The sequence below is a fragment of the Podarcis cretensis genome (assembly GCF_951804945.1).
Source record: "Podarcis cretensis genome assembly, chromosome: 11".
Taxonomy (NCBI): Eukaryota; Metazoa; Chordata; class Lepidosauria; order Squamata; family Lacertidae; genus Podarcis; species Podarcis cretensis.
The window spans coordinates 34,219,023-34,242,448 of NC_137180.1; the positions used below are offsets into that span (position 1 = coordinate 34,219,023).

Here is a 23,426-nt window from a genome sequence, read left to right on the forward strand (position 1 = left end):
GCTTTCCACGAATGTCAAAAGGTTGCCTTCTCGTTTTGGTGGGTTCGAAGAAAGGTTGTGATCCTGTAATAAATAAATAGCATCTTTCCAACAACAAATGTTTACAAATGGCCACTAGATGGCTCTTGTGTACCGTATAAACAAAATTCTGCGCTGAAGTGCCTGTGGGGCGTTTCATTGTTATTCCATCGACCTGCATTTGGGTTTATTTGTCAGAATATTGCCCGAGATTGTCCCTTCAAGTAGCCCACCAACAACATGCACATCTGTCACACCATATAAATAACTCAAAACAGTGCATTCCAGTTGTTACCACATAAATTCCCCAATAGCCACTTTATGTAACACACTAAGCTGATTTAAAGCAGAACATGTCTTCCCCTCACCCAGCTACTTTTATTACAAGGGAAATTGGCTATTACAGGTTCATTATCACTGCCTCAGGTGAGATGGCCCATTTTCTCTCCAGTTACCAAACTGATGGCACTCATAGACAATTGTATTTTTTCTTGCTACTGGCAGACTCATGCAGAAAACATATGGAGCATTCGTTGCAGGGCAAAATATTGATATGCCAGGCTGATTGCTCTACTTTGTAAATGAAGATACATAAAACATGCTGTACATATAGGATCCCATCTCTGCAATAGTCCAGTCTTCTTCTTGTTTTACCTTCCACATGGTCAGCCACAAGTTTTTGCAAATCATTTTGTGGTGTGTCCGCCATTTTGTACTAACTCATGTTGAAGCCCTGGATACAGGGTCAGTGTCAAGTACTGAGATCAGGGGACACCTGTCAAGGCACAACTCCAAAGAGAAGAGCCCCCTGACCCTGCTGTTCCTCTTTCTGCTGCTCCCTGTTCACCTACCCTCTCCAAGTGAGGGAGGAGTGATATGAGTGACAAAAAGCAGCATCAGTCCCTTCCAGATACTGCCCAGAACAAAACGGCAAGTGAACACGGCCACAGCAACAGCGATGAAGAAGAGGTGGTGCTACCCAAGGCTGGGGGTTGCTGAAAGCATCTTCTTTGTGCCCCATTCCCACAAAAAAAACCCCTGTAGAGATATGTTCTGTTAGCTTTACTTTTCAGCTTGTGGACTTTGGCCCTGGCTATGGTCCTGATCTGTCTCAGGCTCCCTTCATGGGCAATTTGCACGAAAAAATCAGCAAATGGGAGTTCCCAATGCATATCACAAGCACAAAGCTATATAGCTCCTTATCCCCCACGGTAGGCTCCTAATCTGGCTCAGGCTTCCCACATTGGCAATATATGTGAACCATAGCTGTCAACTTTTCCCTTTTCTTGCGAGGAATCCTATTCAGAATAAGGGAATTCCCTTTAAAAAAGGGAAATGTTGACAGCTATGGATTGAACTAGATGATACTCAGGGTACCTTCCAAGTTTTTGATTTTATGATCTATGGGCTCTGCCTTGTATCCATGGATATATATATGATGTCAGGTAGGGGACAAGAAAAAGAAGGTGGGGCCGAAGGGATTTGGCAGGCACCACCGATATGCTGTTTACCTGAAATCATGGTGATGCCATGTGATTGGCAGGTAGCTGGCTCCACCCACCTGTCAAACTTAGCTTATGGAGGTAGATAAGGACCCAGAACACCCCTGACTTAAAGGTGCGGCTGCGTAGCTGATGTAATGTGAGGATCTTCTGTTCTAGCAGTGTGGGGAGAGTTACTTTAAACTCCCACTTGAATGCACCTAAAGTGCCTCTTGGGAGCCCAATGGCTTTAAAGGTAGGGTGATGGTTACATTGCATAACCCAGGGGAACCCAAGTACAATATCACAGAAATCCAGATTGTGTTCGACCTCAAAGCAAGATTGACTTAAAACTGGTTAATTTAACAAATTAGTACTGAACTAGTTTCTACATGTTAAGGAAGTCTTTCCATCAGTGGACTCTATTTATACTGTTGCTAAGAGGCCTATTGCTTTTGAAGGGGTGTTTATTCAGTGTTTTCAAAGCCTTCATTATGAAACGCGATTTGCAAAGGTTTGTAAATGAGTGGGGAAGACTAGGGCTTTACTTTTACAGTATCAGAGCTAATCTTCGTTACATTAATTTCTTCCTTCCCGCTGAGATCTTTCTTTTACCTTGTTCTCAATGACACATTTTTTGAAATTAATGCCAACAGTCTGATATCCTTTGATCATTTATCAGAGAAGTCATGTAGTAAAAAACATTTAGCTAAGTATTAGAATGGAACATCAAAAAAGAAAGTGCTGATAACTTAATTGAGATACAACAGAAGTGAGAAATCTGCTCAGTGCTGAGGGCACCCTTGGAAAAGCATCACAAGATAAGAGATCCACAGCAAATCTGCATAACACTGAGATGTAACTGACACAATTTGCATAACATCTTTAGAAGCAGCACATCATTTGCTGATTAGCAGAAATATCACTTTTCTGTAATGCAAACAGGTACAATAATAGGTACGCACCATTTGGCAGCTGATCAGCAATTAACATGTTCTGTTACATCGAAATTGGAGTCGTATGTATGTTGCAGAAAGAGAGACGCTCACTGGGGCACTTAAGATAAACCTTCCCCAAGCTGATTCCCTCCAACCATTTTGACTACAAGTAACTACTTGACCATTGCTGGGAATGATGGGAATTGTAGTCCAAAACATTTGGAGGGCCTCCAAGTTAAGGATGTCTGCAACTGTTTCCTTCTGCCCAAAGATTGGCGCCATTTCAGCACCAGAAAATCTCTGTTCATCAACCTTTAAGTAGAGCAGGTCATTTCACTTCATGCAAAACTGTAGTTCAGAGTCTTCCCATGTCATGGCAAAAAAAAAAAGAAAAAAAAAGAGCAGAGTCTTCACTTTCTAGCTTCTGAAGAAGCTTGATCAAGCTTCAATTTTTGCTATGCAACTTTGGCTGGCATGTTTTCCTCTCATTTGGAGTGGAAGTCTTGGCAGTTTTTGAAGTGTCATAAGTTCCCACTTTGTTAGCTGAGTTTTCTGGGCATCTAGATTCCACACACTCAATATAACAGGTCTAAAATGTTCCTGACCATGAGACTGTCACTTCTAAAACCATGCTGTTTACTTACACTATTGGAACCACAATATAAATTGGTGTTATTTTGATTTGCCTCTGAATTTCTGAGAAATTAGGACACACACTGTTGTAACACTTCCACATTTTTTTCTTTACAACCATGAGAACTAGAAATCTTGTTTTAAATCAAAGTTGAGATGCTCAAAATCCTAACATGAGCCCACATGATGCGAAAGTTCCTCAGGAATAGTATGCTGCCTAACCATGGAAAACAAAAAAACAACTGCTAAATATAGATTTTTGAGTACTGTTGACTTCTAAGTTCATATACTTCAATCCCATTGTTTCTCAGGGGTTCTTTTTCATCTACTGTATCAATATCTTTCATCTGTGGGAAGTAAGCAGGAGAAGCTTTGCATTCATAGTGCCTGTCAAGGGATTTCAAGTGTATCAGCATGTGGAGAGCATAGGCCAGAACTAGAAGCAAAATCAGAGACATCACCAGACCCATCAGAATTGCTGGCGGGAACAAAGAGGCACAGTCTTTGGCATAAGCAAACTGCCCGTCTTCAATGTTGAATCCTTGAATCTGTTGAGAGAATAAAATGGTGTGGATTAAAAATCATCTTTCTCCTGACTAAAGGCATGTCATTATTTTCTCCCCATTGCTAAATTGGATCATCTTAAAGGATGGTCCTGGTTGCGGGTGGGCCCACAATACAATTTCCTCCCTGGCGTGGGGGGAGTGATGCCCTTTACGCCAGGGTGGCACCACGATCACCCCAGGCCTCTTTTGGCCAATCACGATTGAGTGGGGTGATTGTGGGGGGTATAAAAGCAGCAGCATGATGTGTGCTGAGCACCTGCTTCGTGTTGCCGAACACCCACCCACCCTTCCTTTTGCTTTGGACTTTGGTTGGTTGCCTGTCTTGGGAAGCGTAGGAATTTTTCCATTTGGTAGATTGGCACTGGCCACTTGGTTTTCAACTACCTCTTAGCAATCATCACAACTTTGTAAGGTTTGGCGGTTAGGCATTTGTTTATTGATGTGGGAGGGAGGGGAGATCAGCCATCGCCTGCCCCTCCATGCTCAAGGGTATTCCGTTAAAGGAATCTGGGGCCTGGATCCTGTCCGAAGTCCGCTTGAGGGGCTAGGGCCATGCCAGGCTCTGGGAACACCGAGGAGAGCTGCAGACGGGTTTCCCCGATGTGGCTTCCTCACTGGTGGTTTACCCTTCCTGACTCCCTGCAAGGTGGACAGGAGTCAGATATAGTCTATTGCCAATGCCTAAGCCAATACCGCTCACATTTGCTATAATCAATAAAGTTGCGGCCTAAATTTTGCCCATTAACCTTAAACCAAAATCTGTGTCTGTGTGAATTTATTTCTTCTGGGGGGGGTGAGGGGTGGCTTGGGGGCTTTGACAAGCAATCAAGATTCTTGAACATCAATCGTTGTAATTCAGTGTAAGCCTGGCTTTTAAACGTACTACTTTATTGTTGTCTGCTACCAAGGCAACCCATAATCAACTGATTTGTTGAGGTAGACCTGTTTATACAGATATAGACACAAAGGTTTGCAGAATTTACTTGTGCTGATGCCGTGGGTGATGCAGTTGTTCATATATCACAGGCTCAGGCTATAACTCTCAGAATGCATCAGCTTTCTTTGAAGGATAAATATTGTGACGTTCTTACTCGGCTCTGATTTTAACCTGAGCTGTGGAAGAATATCTCCCACCTGATGTTTGTTTAGTGCCCTGGGGAAACCTCATTTCCCAGGGCCCCTACCATGTGTGGCTGACAGGACTTCACAGATAGGGGTCCTGTCAATGTTCTGGTTACTGAGAGTGGGAGGAGGCACGGCAGTGGGGAGCTCAGCACGGTGCAAACACGGCGCAGAGAGCATCAGATGTGTTCTGCTGATGCACCTGCATCATGCTGAGTTCCCTGCTGCTTTCCCCCTTCCCCTCTCAGCAACCAGAAGTGGCACACAGTGTTGGCAAGTCAGGAGAGCAACGCAATTCCGCCCAGGTTGCCCTACCAGTGGAAAACAGAGCTAGGCCTCAGATGCTTCCTTCTCTACCACTGGAGCAGTCCAGGACGAAAGGAGAGAGACAACAGTTGCACTGAAGATGCCACAACAATAACTACCAAGTCAGAGAATTGGCGAGATCACATGGGGGCTGCAAATTATTAATATGTTTAGAACTTTGGGGAAAATAGGTCTTTTTCCCCACTAGGGATGGGGTGCTCACCCATTTCTAGTTATTTTAAGGACCTTTAGAATTGCAACTAAGCAGCACTTATTGTTCCATGTACAGCATTTTTGGAGTTCTATCCTTATCTCCCTGTGACTCGTCACCTGTCCTACACCCTTGTCTACCTGAAAGACCCTCTGAATAGCGGCTGCCAACCTTTTCAAAATGAGCACCACAAGTCAAGTACAGATCTGAGCTGATATAATAGTGTCCTCTACAAAACATACATAGGCCCTGCTGAGCCAGGGAGCACTGCAACATATGACTGTGTGCCACAGACCCCCCCTGCTCTTGTCTAGAAGTGGTATGAAATATCTTGAATCATTTATCCAAGTTAATACAGGGGCTCAATAATGTCCCCTTCCCAGTCTACATTGATCATGACTCTTCCGCTGATCCCCAAACTATACATGAAAATAGCTGTGGTCAATAGCCCATTGAGCCACAGAACCAGGATGTTAATTTTATCAAACCAGGTTAGGATTGGAGGAGTCAAAACAACAGAACCTCCCACTACACCTGGATTGAAGTGAGTGTGTATGCTATACATGTTGAGAAAGAGAAAGGCAGGAACTCTAGAAAAACCCATTACAGAGGTGGAGGTGATTTTGCTATTTATCTGAAGGGCGACATGTCAGCTCACCTACAGTAGACACTGGGTAATGGGCCTATACATAAGAGCATAAGAAGAGCTTACTGGATCAGGCCTATCTAACCCAGCATTCTGTTCTCACAGTGGCCAGCCAGATGACTGTGGAAAGTCTGTGAGCAGGACATGAGCACAACAACCCAAGGTGCATAGATTGCTCTTCCATCAAACACAGAAGAATCAAGAGCCCAGCAGCCAGTTCCAAAGTAAAAATTCTCTCTAGGAAGAAATTTATTCTTGTAGAAGCTGAAAATCAACAATGCTGAAAAACAGGAGTGGACACCCTAGCCAACATGTAAAAATAAGCGAGGAAAAAAGAGTCTCTCCCCAACAGCATAATCAGTTTAAGATTTGAAATATTCTCATGTAAAAATGTTGAGTTATATATTTAAAATCAAAACCCAATAGGGAACCAGCTGAGGATATGGCTATCCTGATACAGTACAGAAGCTGCCACCTGACCTTTTTTTTTCAGAAGGTAAACTCCCCACAGTGTTCTGTGATCAAAAACAGATGATAGATGTCTAGACTCCAGCACCCACCATGCAGATGAGTAAAAGCCTCAGGACAGAACTTGAGGCTGTTGAGAATCTCAGCTACACATTTCAACTGCAACTTCAAAGGAAGGAGGCTGGCTCGTTCCACATCCCACAAGAAGGGGTGACACAAAGGGAGATTCCTTGGTGGCTAAATTGTCTCTTTTGGAGTGAGCAGTTAGGCTTGCCCTCTCACCCTTTCCTCTGATCCTCATAAGGAGATAAGAGTCAGTAGCAGCCCTTATATCCTCTCCTTAGCTGACCTCAGCAACTGACCCCAGTGATCTTGTCACTGAACTGTGGAAGGCAGAGCAATCAGGGATCTATCCCCACATAAAACGAGGCAATGAGAGGAAGGCTCAAACTAGACATTTTATGAAATGTGCATTTGTCACCAGAAATGGCAACATGCTATTGCTTCCTCCCAACCCACATGGAGACAGAGAGAGAGAGAGAGAGAGAGAAGAGAAAGAATAATGGTGATGCCACGTCATGTATTTCCCCACCTAAACATTAAAAGGAGTGAAAGATAAATGTGAAGCTGTCATTTTCAGTGACAAATGCACTGGGTTTAGCTAGCCATGGGATGTGATTCTAGACATACTTACTAAGCCCTGTTAAACTTAGTAGGCCTCACTGCTACTCAGTTGAAATGCTTAGGATTATTTTGCAAGTCAGGTTAAATATAGGTACTCAGATTTATGTGGTTCCTGGATCACTTCTCATTTCCAAGGAATCACAAGTGGGGAGAGGGCTGTTGAGCTCAGATCCTGCATTTGGGCTTCCCAAAGGCATCTGCTTGGGCACTGTGATGCTGGACTAAATGGACCTCTGGCCTGATCCAGCAGGCTCTTCTTATGTTCCCCCATGAAGTTGACTGGCAGATATTTGGGGATGCAGAGCATAGTCCTGCATGAAGATTTTCCAAACATCATAGAAAGTATTATTGCTTTGCACATGAAGCCCAATCAAAGTCATCAACAAACGTCTATTCAACATGGGTAGTAAGACTGTGGCCCTCTAGATGTTGTTGCACTTCAACCATCATCCCCAACTAGCATGGCCAATGATCGGGTCAGGTACAATGGGAACTGTAGTCCAGCAACACCTAAACCCTGTCTTGCAAGCTGTTCCAAAATCACCCCATAGACAAATGAATCAACCCTAAACAATATTATGGTTACAGTCCTAAACACATTTCCTAGAGAGTCCCATTGAACGTAACTAAGAAAAAGTTCCTGGATTTTTGTTTTTCTCCTCCCTCCTAACCCTTTTTCCCTTTGTGCCATGTCTCCATGTCTTTTAGATTCTAAACTTGATGCCAGGGACTGTCTTATCATTGGCATTTGAATGGGGAATAAAAATGCTTTACAATATATATATATTTAACTAACATAATGAGAATTACTTCCGAGTAAATATGCTTACAATTGTACTACATGCCATATAACAAAGGTGAAACTACATTCTTTCCTGTTCAACTTTTTTACTTATGGGACAATGACAATAAAGATTATCGTATCGTATCGTAATCTGCTTTCAGTAGATCATTAAGCTTTCTTGCTGCCACCATGCACATCAGGGGCAGGAACTTGAGTCCATCAAACACTGTTGGACTCCAACTCCCATCAGCCCCAGCCAGCATGGCCAAAGGTCAGGGAATATGGGAGTTGTAGTCCATTAACACCTGGAGGACCACAGGTTGACCACATGTACTTGCTTTGGTTTTTCCTCATATTACCTGAAAGTCAATAAAAGTGACTTCCCAGAGCTTGGCTGCATCATTTGTGGAGCTGGGCGTCAGGAGCGCATCATACCTCTGCAAGTTGCTAACATGTTCACAGTGATAGGAGTAGCTCGCTGGTGCATGTATTCGTGTCGCATTGAACGTTGCTTGTACAGATTGGTTGTAAATGAGTTGGATTCTATGTAAGGTAAACCAGTTTTGAATGGACAGCTTGTAATAACTGTTGGTCAGCATGAATCTGGGAGAGGAGGAATCAGAAAAATAAAAGAAACGGAGTCTTAGATGCAACAGATCTCACTGTTTCCTTCCATTACTTTTTACCAAGGGGAAATACCCAATTGTATTATGGAGTCAGGCAAAAACCTCTTTGCATTTCCAGTCAATTGAGGACAGAATTTTGCTTCTCATAAAATTCACATTTGGGGCTATCAACACCAAGCACATTGCCAGTCAAAGTTAAATATTTCTAAGCCCCATTCATTTCAGCGAGGAAGAGTTAGACACATGGTTAACACTCCTACAGAAATGAATGGAATTGTATTTTAAGGTAGTGTTTTATGACAGCATTTTCCTCCATTATAGGACTATCTAAAATGCTTTAAAGCCTCCAGTTTGCTTAGTGATAAGCAAACAGTTCAAACAGGCTTTAATATAAGATGCTTCCTGATCCAGAAAAAAAATGAATTCATGTTTGAAGACATACCTGATGACAAATCCCTTCAAATTGTCAATGTCACCAAAATTAAGTGAAAGCCTATGACAAAAAAGAACAATGTCAGCTTAGATCCATAAATGTGAAAAAGAAGAAAGAAGAAAGGTAGCTAAACTATATTATTCAAGCCAGAGATTGCCAACCGTTTTGGACCAGTGGGCACGTTTTGAGTTTTGAGGAAGTGCTGTAGACCCTAGTGCCGGATTTGGGAGCCTGGAATAACACAACATGACTGACATGGGGGCATGACATAACATAAAATTAGAGAGAGGTCTTGCTGGTCCTGATTGTGGAGGTCACACAATACTGGTCTCTCACAAGCACACACAGTGATGGTGCTGCTTTTTAGTCACAACAGGGAACGTTCCCTAGTACCAGGAGAAACATACAAGGGGTGACACTGCAGTCACTGCCTCACATACATGCACACACTCCCAGCACACATACGGAGACACAGGCAATTCTCACTCAACACTCACACACCTCATATGTACATAGCTCTCTCTCCCCCCCCCCCCCAAATGCATCTCTCCCTCTCCCTCTCCCATACACACAGACCATATAATCATACCTCCCTCACACAAACACTGCTGACTCCCTCTCACAGACAGCAGCATAACACGCCCCTTCCCTCCTCCCTCTCCTCTTACACACAGGCCACACGTGCCTCTCCCTCTCTGTCCCCAATGCATCTCTCTGCCTTTCACCCGCACATTTAGAATATATTGGGGGGGACTTTCCCTCGTTTTGGGGGGAGTGAGGGGGGTGCAAAGTTAAACACTGAAAAGGTGAAGCAGGCTAATAATGAGAAGAATTGCATCTGTATGTTTTGCCTCATTTATCAGGTTCTACAAATGCAAGAAACTTCCTTTTTTAAAAAAAGCATGAAAGCTGAAAATTTGAGGATTATGGTGCCTGGAGACAGCAAAGAACACCTCTGCCGGTGCCATGGCACCCACAGAGACAAGGCTGGCAACACTTCCCTCAAGCTAACTTGCTGAGGGTTTTTTCCATCTCATAACATACGGCCCTGGGGGTTTGCGCAGGACAGTAAAATATAAAAACTGAGGCAATTCCATAAAACCACAGGCTCAAAGTGATCATAAATAAATTGAACCTGTTTAAAACTTCCAACCATCCACATAAGCACCATTTAAACAGCCATTAACGAAACCAGCAAACCATACAGGCTATAAATTAGCAACCAGATATCAATGTCTATTGCAAGTCTGTTCCTTTCTCTCTCTCTTGCGGCAACCTTCCAGACTTCTGCAAAGGAGACACTTGGAGGACGGCCAAGGAACCAGGTGTGTTCAAACTGTGAGAGATTCTGGTCAGTGACCATCAGCTGAAGAACCTCTTTCCGATAGAGAACTGTGACTAGCCTAAATTTATTGAGATCTTCCAAATCCAATGAAGGATTTGGAAGGATTGCGCCACCACCTTACTGAGGGAGCTGGGAATCATGCTCTTTCTTAGGCCACAATACACATACCTTTAAAGCACTACGATACCACTTTCAACAGTCATGGCCTTCTCCCTCAAGTAATTATGGGAGCGGTAGTTTGTTAAGAATTGTTGGGGGATCCCTATTCCCCGCACAGAGCTACAATTCCCAGTGTGGTTTGAAAATTGATCCCCCTTCCCAGGGAACTCTGGAAACTGTAGTATAATTATCCTCTTCTTGCTTCTGTTTCCCTGTTTCCCCAAACCAACATTTCTTCACCTACCCTTCCCTCAGGTTCCAGTTTTTCAGTCCACTGCCTAGCTGTGCATCCTTCCTTCAGATATCTTGGCTCATGGCTCTCTGTCCTTCCTCTCACCTACATCTTGGAACCTTTCCCCAGTCCACCCAGCATGCACAACAAACCTATTTCTTTCTGTCTCTTGGCCCTGTGTGAAGTGTTCATCTCAGATAAACTGGCAGGTTTACCTTTTTCACAGAAGCTGGACTGCAAATACTCTATTAACTTTATAGCCTGAGCAATAGGAATGTTGGTGAACATTTCAAGCCATCGAAACAGCTCAGCCACGTAGCATCACAGGCTGCACCGATGCAAAGACAATACTATGTGGGTGTTTCTAAATTTGCTTCAATTGTACACCAGGCACAAGCAACTCATGAGCACAGTAGGTCATAATCTTACATTGCATTTTCTTCACTGCAGTTTGAATCTGCAACATCCACGGTGGCATGGACACCAAATGTCTTGTCTGTTAGGTCCAGCTGTGTGTGATTCTGAAACCTAATCATGATCCTTCTGGCCCAAAAAAGAATACAATGGCTTCCATTGACTGTGATGTTGAGAGGGCTGTAGTGAGTGTGGATGACAGACTCTCTCCCTGAATTCTCTTTGCTGCTTCCATTGTAATTCACAATCTGCATATAATCAAGGAAGAGTTCAGAGTTAGCAGGTTTGCCTTTGCTATGAAACAATTAATACCAATAGCAACATGCAAATTATCTTTGAATCTTTAAGCCAAATGCAGTCCCTGTTATTTCAGCATAAAGCATTTCACCATAAAGGGTTTGTAGAGTATGCTGAAAAGCAGTAATTTACTTTCCCTACTCCCAATGCAAGGCTCAGTGTAAAGCAGAGACTTGTAGGTGGGTAGGTTTGAAACACAAAAGCTCAAATCCTGGCTGAGGCATAAAAGCTCACCAGACCATTTTTAAAACTGGCTTCCAGGATTCTGCATGGATAAAATGGGATATATGTTGTTAGTACTGTGCAACAGAAATGCTAAAATAATAATCCTCAGGTGAACTTCATGAGCATTGACAAAGCATACCTGACACACATTAACAATTCAGGGACAGCCAATGTGGAGCTACAAAGATGGGACTACTACTCCCATCATCCCTGGCCGCTGGTCATACTGGCTGCAGCTGATGGAAGTTGTAGTTCATAACATCTGGAAGGCACCAGATTAACTATTCCCTGCTTTTCCAGGTGACATTCCAACTGCAGATCATCTAATGTGGACAATTTATCTGTGATATGAAGGACATGAGTTTTTCCCCACATACCATTATGCAGGAATATCTCTTAGCTCATGAGTTTCTGTGAAACTCATTGTGTCATGGTAAAAGTCAGATTAGGAGTTCAACAAAGGTAGAAAATAGAAATGTAGAAAGAAAGAAAGCAATTTTAATTACAGTGGTGCCCCGCAAGACGAACGCCTCGCAAGACGGAAAACCCGCTAGACGAAAGGGTTTTCCGTTTTGGAGGCGCTTCGCAAAACGAATTTCCCTATGGGCTTGCTTCGCAAGACGAAAATGTCTTGCGAGTTCCTGCGGTTTTTTATCCTTCCCCCCCCCTTTTTCTAAGCCGCTAAGCCGCTTATCAGCTGATCTGATAAGCCGCTAAAAGCCGCTAAAAGCCGCTAAAAGCCGCTAAAAGCCGCTAATCCGCTAAGCCGTCAATGGGCTTGCTTCGCAAGACGAAAAAACCGCTAGACGAAGAGACTCGCGGAACGGATTAATTTCGTCTTGCGAGGCACCACTGTACATTTTTGTGGAAGTGTGGTGGTGAAAAGAAAATCTGCTTATCTTACTTATCTAACTATTTGCTTGTCCACTTAGGGAATAGATTCTCAAACTGAAGCCTAAAAGCCTAAAAGCTATCAGTGGTTTTGTGGGAACTTGGAACACAATATATCAAATCTTAGGTCAGCAGTGAGTAACACAGAAAACATGGCATTAATGACTTGGTGGGCAAAAAACTGACATAAGGGAAAGAATCACGGTAGATTCTTTCTCAGGAGCAGCCGAACACAGGTATAAACAACTTGTGCACAGGTGCAAGATAACATGTGAACACCCCCTAATTGTTCAAGTACATAGCTCAGATATTTGCAGACTTTTAAGTTTTGAAGAAATGCAAAGCTCTACTAATAGGCATATGTCATTAAAAGCTTTTGAACCCCTGGTTCTGAGAATTAGTATATTTTTTGTAGGGTCACTGAAACAGGTACCTTGCATTTTTAGGTAGTAAGCAATGTGTGATCCAAGCAAAGTTCACACCAAGATTACAAACTCAGAGGCTGCACCGAAATTATGCATTCTGCCCCAATATTTTCAACTAAGATCTTAATGTCTCTTGATTATATAGCATTGCCTTTGCAGTCAATGGAAACTGTGCCAGAGTAAAAGTTGGTCTAATCAAACAGAACTTGAAAGGTGCCAAGCACCTTCCAAAATACATCCGGAACCTTGATTTTTTAATTTTGATTATTTGCTTCACGGATGAAAAAGATAACAGCTTTCCAATACACAAACTACATATTCCACTGCAAAAAAAATTCAGACCAGCGTAACAGCTACCCTATAGAATTCAGAAGAAAAGTATGGTTATGTGCATCATGGAAGAACTTACAATCCAGTTTCCTGGTACCTCCATACCTGTGCAAATGCTATTTGTTGTAAATTAAGTTTTGGCTTCACACTGCCATCATATCGTCGGCCTGAAGAAGAAGAAATAAAAATATTTGTTGTATATAGGCTTGAACGCCTTTCAACAACATACATTACTTAATGCAAAAAAAGAAACCAGGTCCTATTCTGCAATCTTCTCATTAAAATATAATTCTAACACTACAGAGTTGTATTCATCTAAGTTTTATTCAGACCCACTGAAAATAATGAACATGTCGGACATATCTACCCCAAGTAAAAGTCAGCTGAATACCACCCATCATTTTTTAATTCTGTCTTCCCTTTTCATAATATGCTACAAACTGATTTTTGTGTAGAATAGGAAGTACATGTATGTACCTCTTCTTTCTTGAGAAAGAACAGCTAATCAAAACTGGGCCTTTTAATGATTCTGGGACTTTCTCCAAGGTGCAGCCAAGCAAGCCAGTTACACTGTGAGCAGGTGCTCATAAACATCTTGAGATGCTCTCCCTCCTGTTCCCTCTTTCCTATCATTCTCAGGCTATAGCACTGCACATCTTTTGCTTAGCCACCTCTACTTTTAGACACACCCGGTCCCACCCACAGGAAGAGGAAAGGGTATATTTACACTGCAGTAAGAACGCAGTGTTTCAGTGTAGTCAGTACTAAACAGGAGGCTTTATTCATCTTCCTTCCTTGTTTGTTTGTTTGTCCTGTTTCTAAACTGTCCATCAATTAAAGTTCTCTGGGTGATTTCCAAAAGTCAACAAATACAGTAAAATTATATATATATATATACCGTAAGCACACAAAAACCCAACAAAGGCAAAGCAATTTGTGCTTTGATATACATCAAAAAAAGAAACTTTGGCGGGGAGCGGTTTTTGGATATATATTTTTTTAAGTTTTGGTTTTGGAACATAATTTAGGTGTCAGAGCAGACCATAGCCAGGGCACCACCGCTGAGAAGGCCAGTTGTATGCAAAGGAAGACTCTTGTCAGAGAACTAAGGCCACACAATGTCCTAAATCCTTGGTCAGGTTCTCATATGGACAAAAAGCTTCAATACTTTTTTTAAATCATAAATTGTATACAATGACCAAGAATATTGGTGCCACTTCACTCAAAAGGAAGCTGAAAACCTTACCATTTCTTTGTAGCAAGTCTTGGTCAGAGAATGCAAAGAAACTGCAACAAAGCAGACACACAAAACAGTAAATCAGCACTATTCTCTCAACTTCTGGACCATACTTATGCTGGGGGAGATCAGTGTTTAGCTAAAGCAGAACTGCAAGATAACCTGAAAAACAATGCATTTATTAAATGCAAATGAAATCTCAAAGGCCACGGAAAACACAGCCTTAACTAGCCACCATGTTGTCTATTCTGTGGCTATAGCTGTAGCACCTTGGGATGCCTTCTTGCAGACACTGACTATTGTCCACTTTCTCCTTGCAATGTTTGGAACCCCCCCCCCCCCCATTCTAGGCTCATTTTGCAACTGGGAATCTCATTAGCGCGAGCTATTTCTGAGCGTAAGATTTCAGATAAAAAGTACAGAGTGGAAAACTGCCTCCCCACTTCCAGCTACTCTCTGAAGACTAGAGAAGAGGCCCTCTTAAGAATATTAGGGGGGTAGGCAGGGGAAGGACTAGACCATGTGAAAAATGAACACAGTGTTTTAGCTGCAGTTCATTCATTTTCAGCTTTGTATTCTTGTTATTAAAAAAGTGCGCCTAGACTTTCCGTTGTTGCGTCCATAACCTAGGTGTAAGGTGCCATTTAGCTCCTAGCTTTCATCTCAGTTTCTAACACTGTCTCCTTGGTACATCCTGACTATTGGAATATCCATCATTTGCTTTCGGAACAATGGGCCAGTTATGTATTGAGTTGAATAGGATCCAAAAGGCAGAAACCTGATTGGTCCTAGAACAATAGGATTCAGAATGCAGCAGTCTGATTGGTCCTAGAACAATAGGGTCCAGAATGCAGCAGTCTTATTGGTCCACAGGAGCCACCCAATCCAGCTCCAGGTGGAAGTGAATCTGCAACCTGATTGCCCTACAGGTGAAGCCCCTTGTGTAAATAATGTATATAAAGCAGACATTCTGGTGGAACATCCTCCTCACCACTATGAGCTGAACAAAGAGCATGAAATCCACTCTCAACTCCAAGTATATTTCAGGGCCTAAGAACTTCTGGAAAGGCATCCCAGCGACAGGGGCGTAGCTAGCAGGAGTGGCAGGGGTGGGGCAAGCCGCCCACGGGGGCAGGGCAAGCTGCCCACGGAGTCTGCCTAGTGGACATAAGCCCCATGCTGCCATTTTGGGCTGCACCCCCCTTCTTACGCCCCTGCCCAGCGATCCTGAAAAGGATGTGGCAGAGCAAAGCCTCTTCACCCTGACACATCCTTTTGAGGATTGCCGTGGAATGGGGGGGTTCCGGTCCTTCCCTGAAAATATTGGGGGGGGGGCTTGCCCCCCCCAGGTCTCCCTAGATGTCACCTCCTAGGTTTGAGGCATCTGGTTGACTAGTGTGAGAAAAGGATGTTGGACTAAATGGGCATTTGGACATGTGCAGCTGGCTCTTCTTATGTCCTTTTGATTTAATATTAATGTCATAAAAATAGAAGATTACAAAAGCCTGAGGGGTCTGACAATATTCTGTAGTCCTGCTGATTTTTTAAAAAATTCACCAATACGCTTCTTGGTAGTTAGTGAGTGCCCATGTTTTAGACAGATAACACATACAAGAGAGATAAAGAAAGCTGCAAAATGTGCCAGGGGCAAAATTAATATGATTAATTGCATCTGCCTAGAAATGTGAGATAAGAGGACATAGCCAGGCCATATGGTTTAGAGGAGCACCTGGAGAATTGCACTTCCAGCACAGCTGCTGTGAAGGCCCTTCGTGTGATGTTTGGAACGAAACGAAGGTTTATGCCACATTTGAAAAGTTCGTCTCAGAAGGAGCCTAATTGGTGTGAAACATCAATTCACAGCAAGAAGGTGGATATGCTTGTTTAGACGCCCAGCGAGGCGTATGGCGTGTCCCTGAGCAGTTGCTATGAGATGCTGGTTTAGAATCTGACACTTATGGGAGGTTGCCTTCTGCCTCCCAGAAAACCACCAGAAAATGAAACCGTGTTTCATGCCAAAGTAACAAGATTCTACTCTCAGCAGGAAAACATCCACAAAGTGCTAAATGTGCACTCCCCAATGAAATATGCATAACTCTGCTAGAAACCTGGTGGCAAGAGTAATCTGCGAGCCTCTGCAGAATGCCACAGACTGACAGATACAAACAGCGAGCTTCCCACTCCCCTAGGAAGCAGGTGGTGTTTGTCACAAAGAAGCCTGGGTGGTTATTTGCTTCCTTGCAATTTGCAGACTGTCCTCGTCACCGTTGTGTCTAGGAAACCGTGACACACTCCTTGCATGCTGGCATGTTCCATGGGCTTGTGTGAAGGTCTTGCAATGTCTTAACATGGCCTAGGATTCATTCTGTGGGTTCTGTAGATTCCCCATAACAACATATCTAAGGGATACCATACATGTTATGTGACATTTAAAGTAACTTTTCCAGGCACATTTTTTTTTCTATTTTAGTGAATTAAGCACACACTGGAGGCTATAATTAAGAATGAAGGAAGAACAGGTGGAGAAGAGGCGCTTAATGTTATCCTGACCACTCTTTTTCTTGTCAAAATCATCTTCTCAAACTGCTTTTCCATTGCAGTGTAAAACATATAAGTCTATCTATATCTTTCCCTATAGGGGGAAAAGCAACTGGGGTTGAGTAATTTTAATATGAAACAGAGATGGCAACCACCTGCCCTTCCAGCCACTCCTGACTGCCATCTCCCTTGGCTGCTTTTCATTTTCTCATTTTATTTTTAAAAGCCATTTGTTGGGGGGGGGGATAAAGTTACATGCAACTCCATAAAAAAATTCCTTCCAGTAGCACCTTAGAGACTAACTAAGTTTGTCATTGGTATGAGCTTTCACATGCATGCACACTTCTTCACTTCTCATACCAATGACAAACTTAGTTGGTCTCTAAGGTGCTACTGGAAGGATTTTTTTTAATTTTGTTTCGACTACAGCAGACCAACACAGCTACCTACCTGTAAATGTAACTCCATGTAGCACATAAAAGCACATTTTCCTCCCACAAAGAATTCTGGGCACTTTAGTTTGTTAAGAGTTGCTGGGAACTGGAACTCTGTGAGGGGTCAACTACAGTGCCCAGAATTCTTTGAGGGAAGGCATGTGCTTCAAATGTGCATGCACAGCCCAAGTTTGGCTCTGAAACAAAGTTCCATAACATCAAGCGCAGCAATTTGCCCTCCTTGCCATGATGAGAGGGGAGCCAGACCCTGGCAAGCAAGATGGCCTTAGTGCTGGAGCTACAGGCAATGTAACAATGACATTTCTCAACTTCCCCATTCAGGTCAAAGCTGGAGATATGAGATGGATAGGTCCTTTTTACAGCGAAGGGACACAAATAAAATATACACATACATAGCCTATATATCATTTATATCCTTTCAAAGATTGCCATTGCTTGTGGCATCTGTGTCTATATTGTGAGTGTTCTATATTGTCTCTGGTCAAATTGCTTTCTGACATTTTCATTGTATTTCAAACTGACCCCTGAAAAGACAAATCAGGATCCCATCTACGTAATTTCATCTCTCCACTGACATGTATGAAGCTAGAAGAAGCAGTTGCTACTGGCTCCCTACTCCGTGAGGCTATTGCCCTTCTTCATTACCTTTGTACAGTTATAACATTACTGACATTTGATCAGAGTTGATGCCACAGTAGGGAAAGTCAATTCAGTTGTTTCGCAGAACTAGTAATCTGTACACAGCCCATGATCCATGTGTTATATAATTTGGGCCTTCAAGCAAAATGCAATCTGGATGTAAACAGAGCAATACTAGGCCCATTATATCATTTAATACCTGTGCGCTGGTTATCTCATCTATTCCAGATCTGTCACTAGCAGAACTGAAATTGGCTTAGCTCTAATGAACGGCACTGGAACAGCTAATCACTAAGTAATGCCCAATTACGTAAGATTATATGTATAAATGAGTATAAGTGCCTACTTATCAGATGGCATTATCCATCAACAAGATAACAAAATCTGGTTTGCTTATTGGGAAAAAGGTAATGCAAGAGGATAGAGTTTGTTAGCAACGAACTTGTTAATTAATATGACTGAATCACAGATGGTCCAGGAATATGATGTTGCAAAAAAAAGGGCATGATAAGGACTTGTATGTTGTATAATATAACAGTAGGTTATTTTGTTTGATTTTGAACTATGTGTTTTAAAAAGCTTACTGGGCTCAGTACAATTGTGTTTAAGTGAGTATCACAATTAAGATGGTAGAATATAAGCTTGGTGTGCAAATCGTGCCAGGTTCAGTTCCCAGGCACTTCCAGGTATGTCCAGTTAAAAAGGATCAAATAGCAGGTGATGTGAAAGATCTGAGACCCTGGAGAGCCACTGGCAGTCAGAGTAGACAGTAATGGGTTATATGGGCAAATAGGAAGGAACCTGCTTTCTACCAAGTCCCATGTTCCCACAGGGATGTGCATCCCAATGCTCACGCACATCCAATCAGTAGCAAGCAGAAGGCTGTGTAGTTGTGGTAATCTATCTGGACATTGAACTAGATTACCCTCATGGTTGCTTCCAACTCTACAATTCTCCGTTTCTATGATAATGTCCACCAGTAATGACTTTCCACCTTAGCACTGCCTCATCACCGATGGATTTAAGAGCAGCATCTTCAGCCACTGTTAATGCCAAAACAAGAAGCTGAGCATAAAGTCTCTCAAAGAATTCCTTCCTACATGGGGTCACCACAATAGCTGATATTTTCATTTTATTTATTACCACTGCTCATGGTGATTCTGCTTGTCTATTTGGGCTCATGCAGGCCAGATGAGGCGCCTGGAATTCAGGCAAGCCGATTCTCCACACTCAACATGCAAACACTTTCATCTGAAGCAACCTTAGTAGTGCAGACAATGAGATATAGAAGAATATGTGTTTTATACGCATGCCGTTGTATACTCTTATAATGGCAATAATTTCAGCCTCCATTGAGAAGAGGAGCCTCTTCCCTCAAGGACCTCCTGCTTTTATTTCCAGGTGTAAGTTTCCCCAGTGACTTTGGCACTAAATCAAGACTCACACCCTTTTGGCAAACCACAGGCATTGGTCGTAGTTATCCCAGAGTGACTCCAGACTCAAAGAGAACCCTGCTTTCCAAACAGTGCAGATCACATTCAAGACATACAGTATATAGATATATTTTCCACAAATATTTTTCTTGAAAGTTGATAGGCACAATGCAGTAGATACAATATATTCAGGACAGTATCACTGACACGCATCACTTTATGAAGTTCTGATTTGATAACTCTAAACCACTTTCAATGTTTTGTTTTGTTTTGTTTTGTTTACAATCAAGAGGTATATAAATGGTATGAAATAAAATAAATAATTTCAACAGACACTTAATTGAAAAAGGCCCTTTACTCTTACAAGGAACTTTGTTTTGCTTATGAGCTCAGCTCCTGCAAGGTTTAACTTGCTTTCCTAACTCCTTTATCTTTGCTTTTTTCAGAAATTTAACATACATTGAAAGATAATGCAAACTTTAAAAGAGTATCAAGTAAAACTACTAGTTAAGTACCTCCTACTTACTAGTTAATGGTTGAGGAATGAACATGTCAGCTTTAAAAATCACCACCACCTTAAAATTATGTTTCATGCATGTTAAACCAAGCACATGACCATGCTTTCATCAACATAAAATCAGACATCTGGAGCCAACTTGTCAGCTGACCCTGTAAAGTTGTTGTTTTTTAAATTCAGTTCTTTGAAAGTTACATCACCTTACTCCGTGACGTGCAACACTTCTTAATTGGGAATCTACCATCATCAGAGCAAACAACTTAAATGTTACAGCACATTTTAATTCATCAGTTAACCAAGCCACAGATCTCTTAATACAAGCTTAAGCAAATCACCACATGCCCCTGTTACCCTAAATGCACAGATTTCATCAGTAGTTGTGTGATCCTCATCAGTGTTTTCTGATCTGCATATGTTAAATGTATTAGTGGCTGCAAGACAAAATACTTAGAATTCAGTTTAGCTCTTTCCCCTTTATGATTATTTCTCTTTGTTGCTTCCCTCAAGTCGACTCCCAACACCTGCTGAAATGTCTGAGATCCATTTATACTGCACAAATGAAACAGTGTGTTACAGGTTCACAGCGATGAAAACAGGAGGGACTAGATTAGGTTGCGTCTTCTTTTTTGTATGAAGCTCAAACTGCATCTACATCCATACAATAAGCTTCCTTTGGTGTGTTTTTCATTTTAAAAATGCCATCGACAATGTGTTCTGCAAACATGTTTTACACCTACGCTGTTTTATTTATATCTCTGCTATTAACACTTCAGAAGGAAGGTGAAGTCACAAAAGCAAAGAGAAATGCAAAAGAGACTCATCTCTCATCTTCAAGCTTCAGCTATAAAATCACATGAAAGAGGATCCCGTTAATGTACAACTGACAATACAGTTTCTCAAGAGGAGTCCCATTGAAGTTCATAAGCCTGCTTTTACAGAACTAGCTTACAGAATCTTTAAAGGCTTAAAAAATTTGCTTTTGCATGAATTTCGGGTTTAAAAAATATATGTTTTTTTTAAAAGCCAACCACCTTGTAAATGTACAATACAAGGTCTCCCATGCATAAACAACATTAAATCAGCTACACCCGTGCTATTTACAAATATTCACAAAATCACTTACCTCCTCTCCATCCTTCCAAATACTTGGTCCACAGGGGCTGAGAATCCTACACAGAAAAAGAGAAGTAAAAGCCTAAAGGTGGTGTTGCTTTCCATTGAGAAATGAATCGGTCCCTCCAGACCGAGCACATCTGTTCATGTGTAGCAACGAGAGCTGAGCCAGTAGTCTCAGGAACCATGTGATGGATAGCACAGCCAACCAATGGGAAGCAGCATCTGAGGCCACATGGGCTACTCTAGACTCTCTATACATAGTAAGAGGCTGTCCTGAGCTGTCTTTCTCTATTGAATAGAGCCAGCTTTCTTTTATGACTTACAATTCAAGCCAGCGAGGGGGGAGACGCAACTGAACACTTGAGGAAATAGAGCTGGTCATTAAGAAGCGTCTTTCGACAAGTGCGCTTCCGTACTAAAGCTCCCTAAAGGAAGAGAAGACTGCAGTTAGGGATGGGGGGCAGGTATCCTTTGAAATCCACAGTTCTTTGAATTTTTTGCGATGCAGTTTTCAAAGCAAATTCTGCGCACAAAAATGCACATATTCGTGGAAAAATATATACAAAAAATGCATTCTACTAGAGGAAATTGCTTGCAAAAACGTGCTCCTTTAAATTGCATAGAAAAATGTGTGTAGTAGGAGAAAAGTACACTAAAATGCTGACAAAGTTTTGCGAGAACCCTTTTTTTTAAATTGATAAAAAAATCACAGTGATGTGGAAATATGAAGGACTGGACTTTAAATTGGGGCAATGTGGAGGAGGAGGGTTAATGGCAGAGCAGAATTTGAACCCAAGTCTCTCTCATTCTTGCCCAGCACCACCACTCTGGATCTCTATCACTAATGGTTGGAAAGGGAGGGTGGGCTAAACCGCTTACCTGGCTTCCCAACACCAGATTCACTGCTGGTTACCAAGAAGGGAAAGGGACAAGAAGGAGGAGCAGGTTGATATGGTTCAGGGGCAGTGGTGGAACCAATCTCCCTGCCACCTCACCCTTTCCCTGCCAGTAACTGGCAGTAACCCCAGCATTAGGAAATCGGGTGAGCAGCACAGCCCCCCACTGCCTGCTGGTGCAAAATGTAGCTTTGTGTGGAGTAATGCATGAAAGCTTGAAACATCTGAGCAGCACGTATTGAAACAGGGACCTCCAGCAAGGAGACGTGTAATGATCAAGGACTCTCAAGAATTATAGGCTCCAGTGTCCTTCATTGCTGTAAACTGTCTGCTCTCAGTTCATTTGCCCTTTCTCATTATTTCAGCCTTTGCTCATAAAATCCTAAATCCAAAGAATGGAAGCTGAATAAATTGGGCAAAATAAATCCATCTACATTTGCATTGACACATGATGTAAATATATCTCTTTACCCTTGCCCTCGACACCTGAGGTATATAAAGATGTTAGTAGCTGCCCCATTATTCTGATTAACTGTTTTAATTGATCATAATACTGTCTTTTTATGTTTCTCCACCCTGTGAACTTATGGTAAAGGTGTGGAAGAGGAGCAGAGGTGGACTTTGGGGAGTGTGACCGCTTCTGTCACACTGGGAACCAAGCCTCAGCGGAACAACAGTAGACTCTGGAAATTTAGAATGGAGCATGAGAAGGCAGGCAATTTTTGGCATCACACAGGGCACCACTGAAATTTGAGATCCCAAAGTCTGCCACTGGGAGAAGGAGGATAGTAGTAGTAATAATAATAATAATAATAATAATAATAATAATAATAATAATAATTTGTACCCCACCCACCTGGATGGGTTTCCCCAGCCACTCTGGGTGGCTTCCACAAAGACCAAAAATACACTAAGATGTCACACATTAAAAACTTCCCTGAACAGGGCTGCCTAACAATAGTAATGATGATAATGATGATGATGTATTAATCAGGTTCATCTGCTGCAATAAAAATAATGAAGAGTCCCGTGACATCTTAAAAGTTTAATAAATTTATTTGGATTGCAAAATTTGGATGAAAGAATTTAGTTGTTCTTTGGGTCCAATGTATGCAGCCCTGAATATATGCTGCCTTTATTGCTTACTAGCTAGTGTCATATACCTACTGATGTGATCATGTGAAGAAATGACCGATTAAGAAGGCCAGTCAAATGCAACCTAGATATAGGATTAAGCAGGGGGTTTAGCATCTGCAGCCATTAGGCTTTGGGATTTACCATCTTTAATTATTTTTTTCCTCGAGTGATACAGAGAGTATACAATAATCCCCAAATCCTTCTCCAGCCCGTATGCGTCCAGA

At 42.2% G+C, this 23,426-nt stretch overlaps 1 protein-coding gene across 2 annotated transcripts; it reads right to left on the minus strand.

The window, feature by feature from the left end:
* Positions 1–2,160: 2,160 nt before the first annotated feature.
* On the minus strand, positions 2,161–21,352 carry LOC307226753 (V-type proton ATPase subunit S1-like protein). 2 transcript variants are annotated; one of them, XM_079995767.1, is made up of 7 exons: positions 21,177–21,352; positions 14,481–14,521; positions 13,340–13,401; positions 11,082–11,314; positions 8,926–8,976; positions 8,217–8,460; positions 2,161–3,618 (listed from the first exon to the last, which is right to left on the minus strand). In XM_079995767.1, the coding sequence occupies exons 1-7, from the start codon at positions 21,269–21,271 to the stop codon at positions 3,316–3,318; spliced, it is 1,029 nt and encodes a 342-aa protein (XP_079851893.1). In that variant the 5' UTR covers positions 21,272–21,352; the 3' UTR covers positions 2,161–3,315. The 2 variants fall into 2 exon arrangements, with proteins under 2 accessions (XP_079851893.1, XP_079851894.1); XM_079995768.1 differs by having other exon boundaries at positions 13,314–13,401; positions 21,177–21,205.
* Between the last annotated feature and the right edge of the window lie 2,074 nt (positions 21,353–23,426).

Bases quoted from the DNA above. Each gene is read 5' to 3' on its own strand.
- LOC307226753 (XM_079995767.1), bottom strand. From the start codon at position 21,271: ATGGAAAGCAACACCACCTTTAGGCTTTTACTTCTCTTTTTCTGTGTA. The intron at 14,522-21,176 runs GTAAGTGATTTT...GCTTTGTTGCAG, and splicing joins TTTGGAAGGATGGAGAGGAG to TTTCTTTGCATTCTCTGACC. The intron at 3,619-8,216 runs GTAATATGAGGA...TTCTCTCAACAG, and splicing joins TCACTTTTATTGACTTTCAG to ATTCAAGGATTCAACATTGA.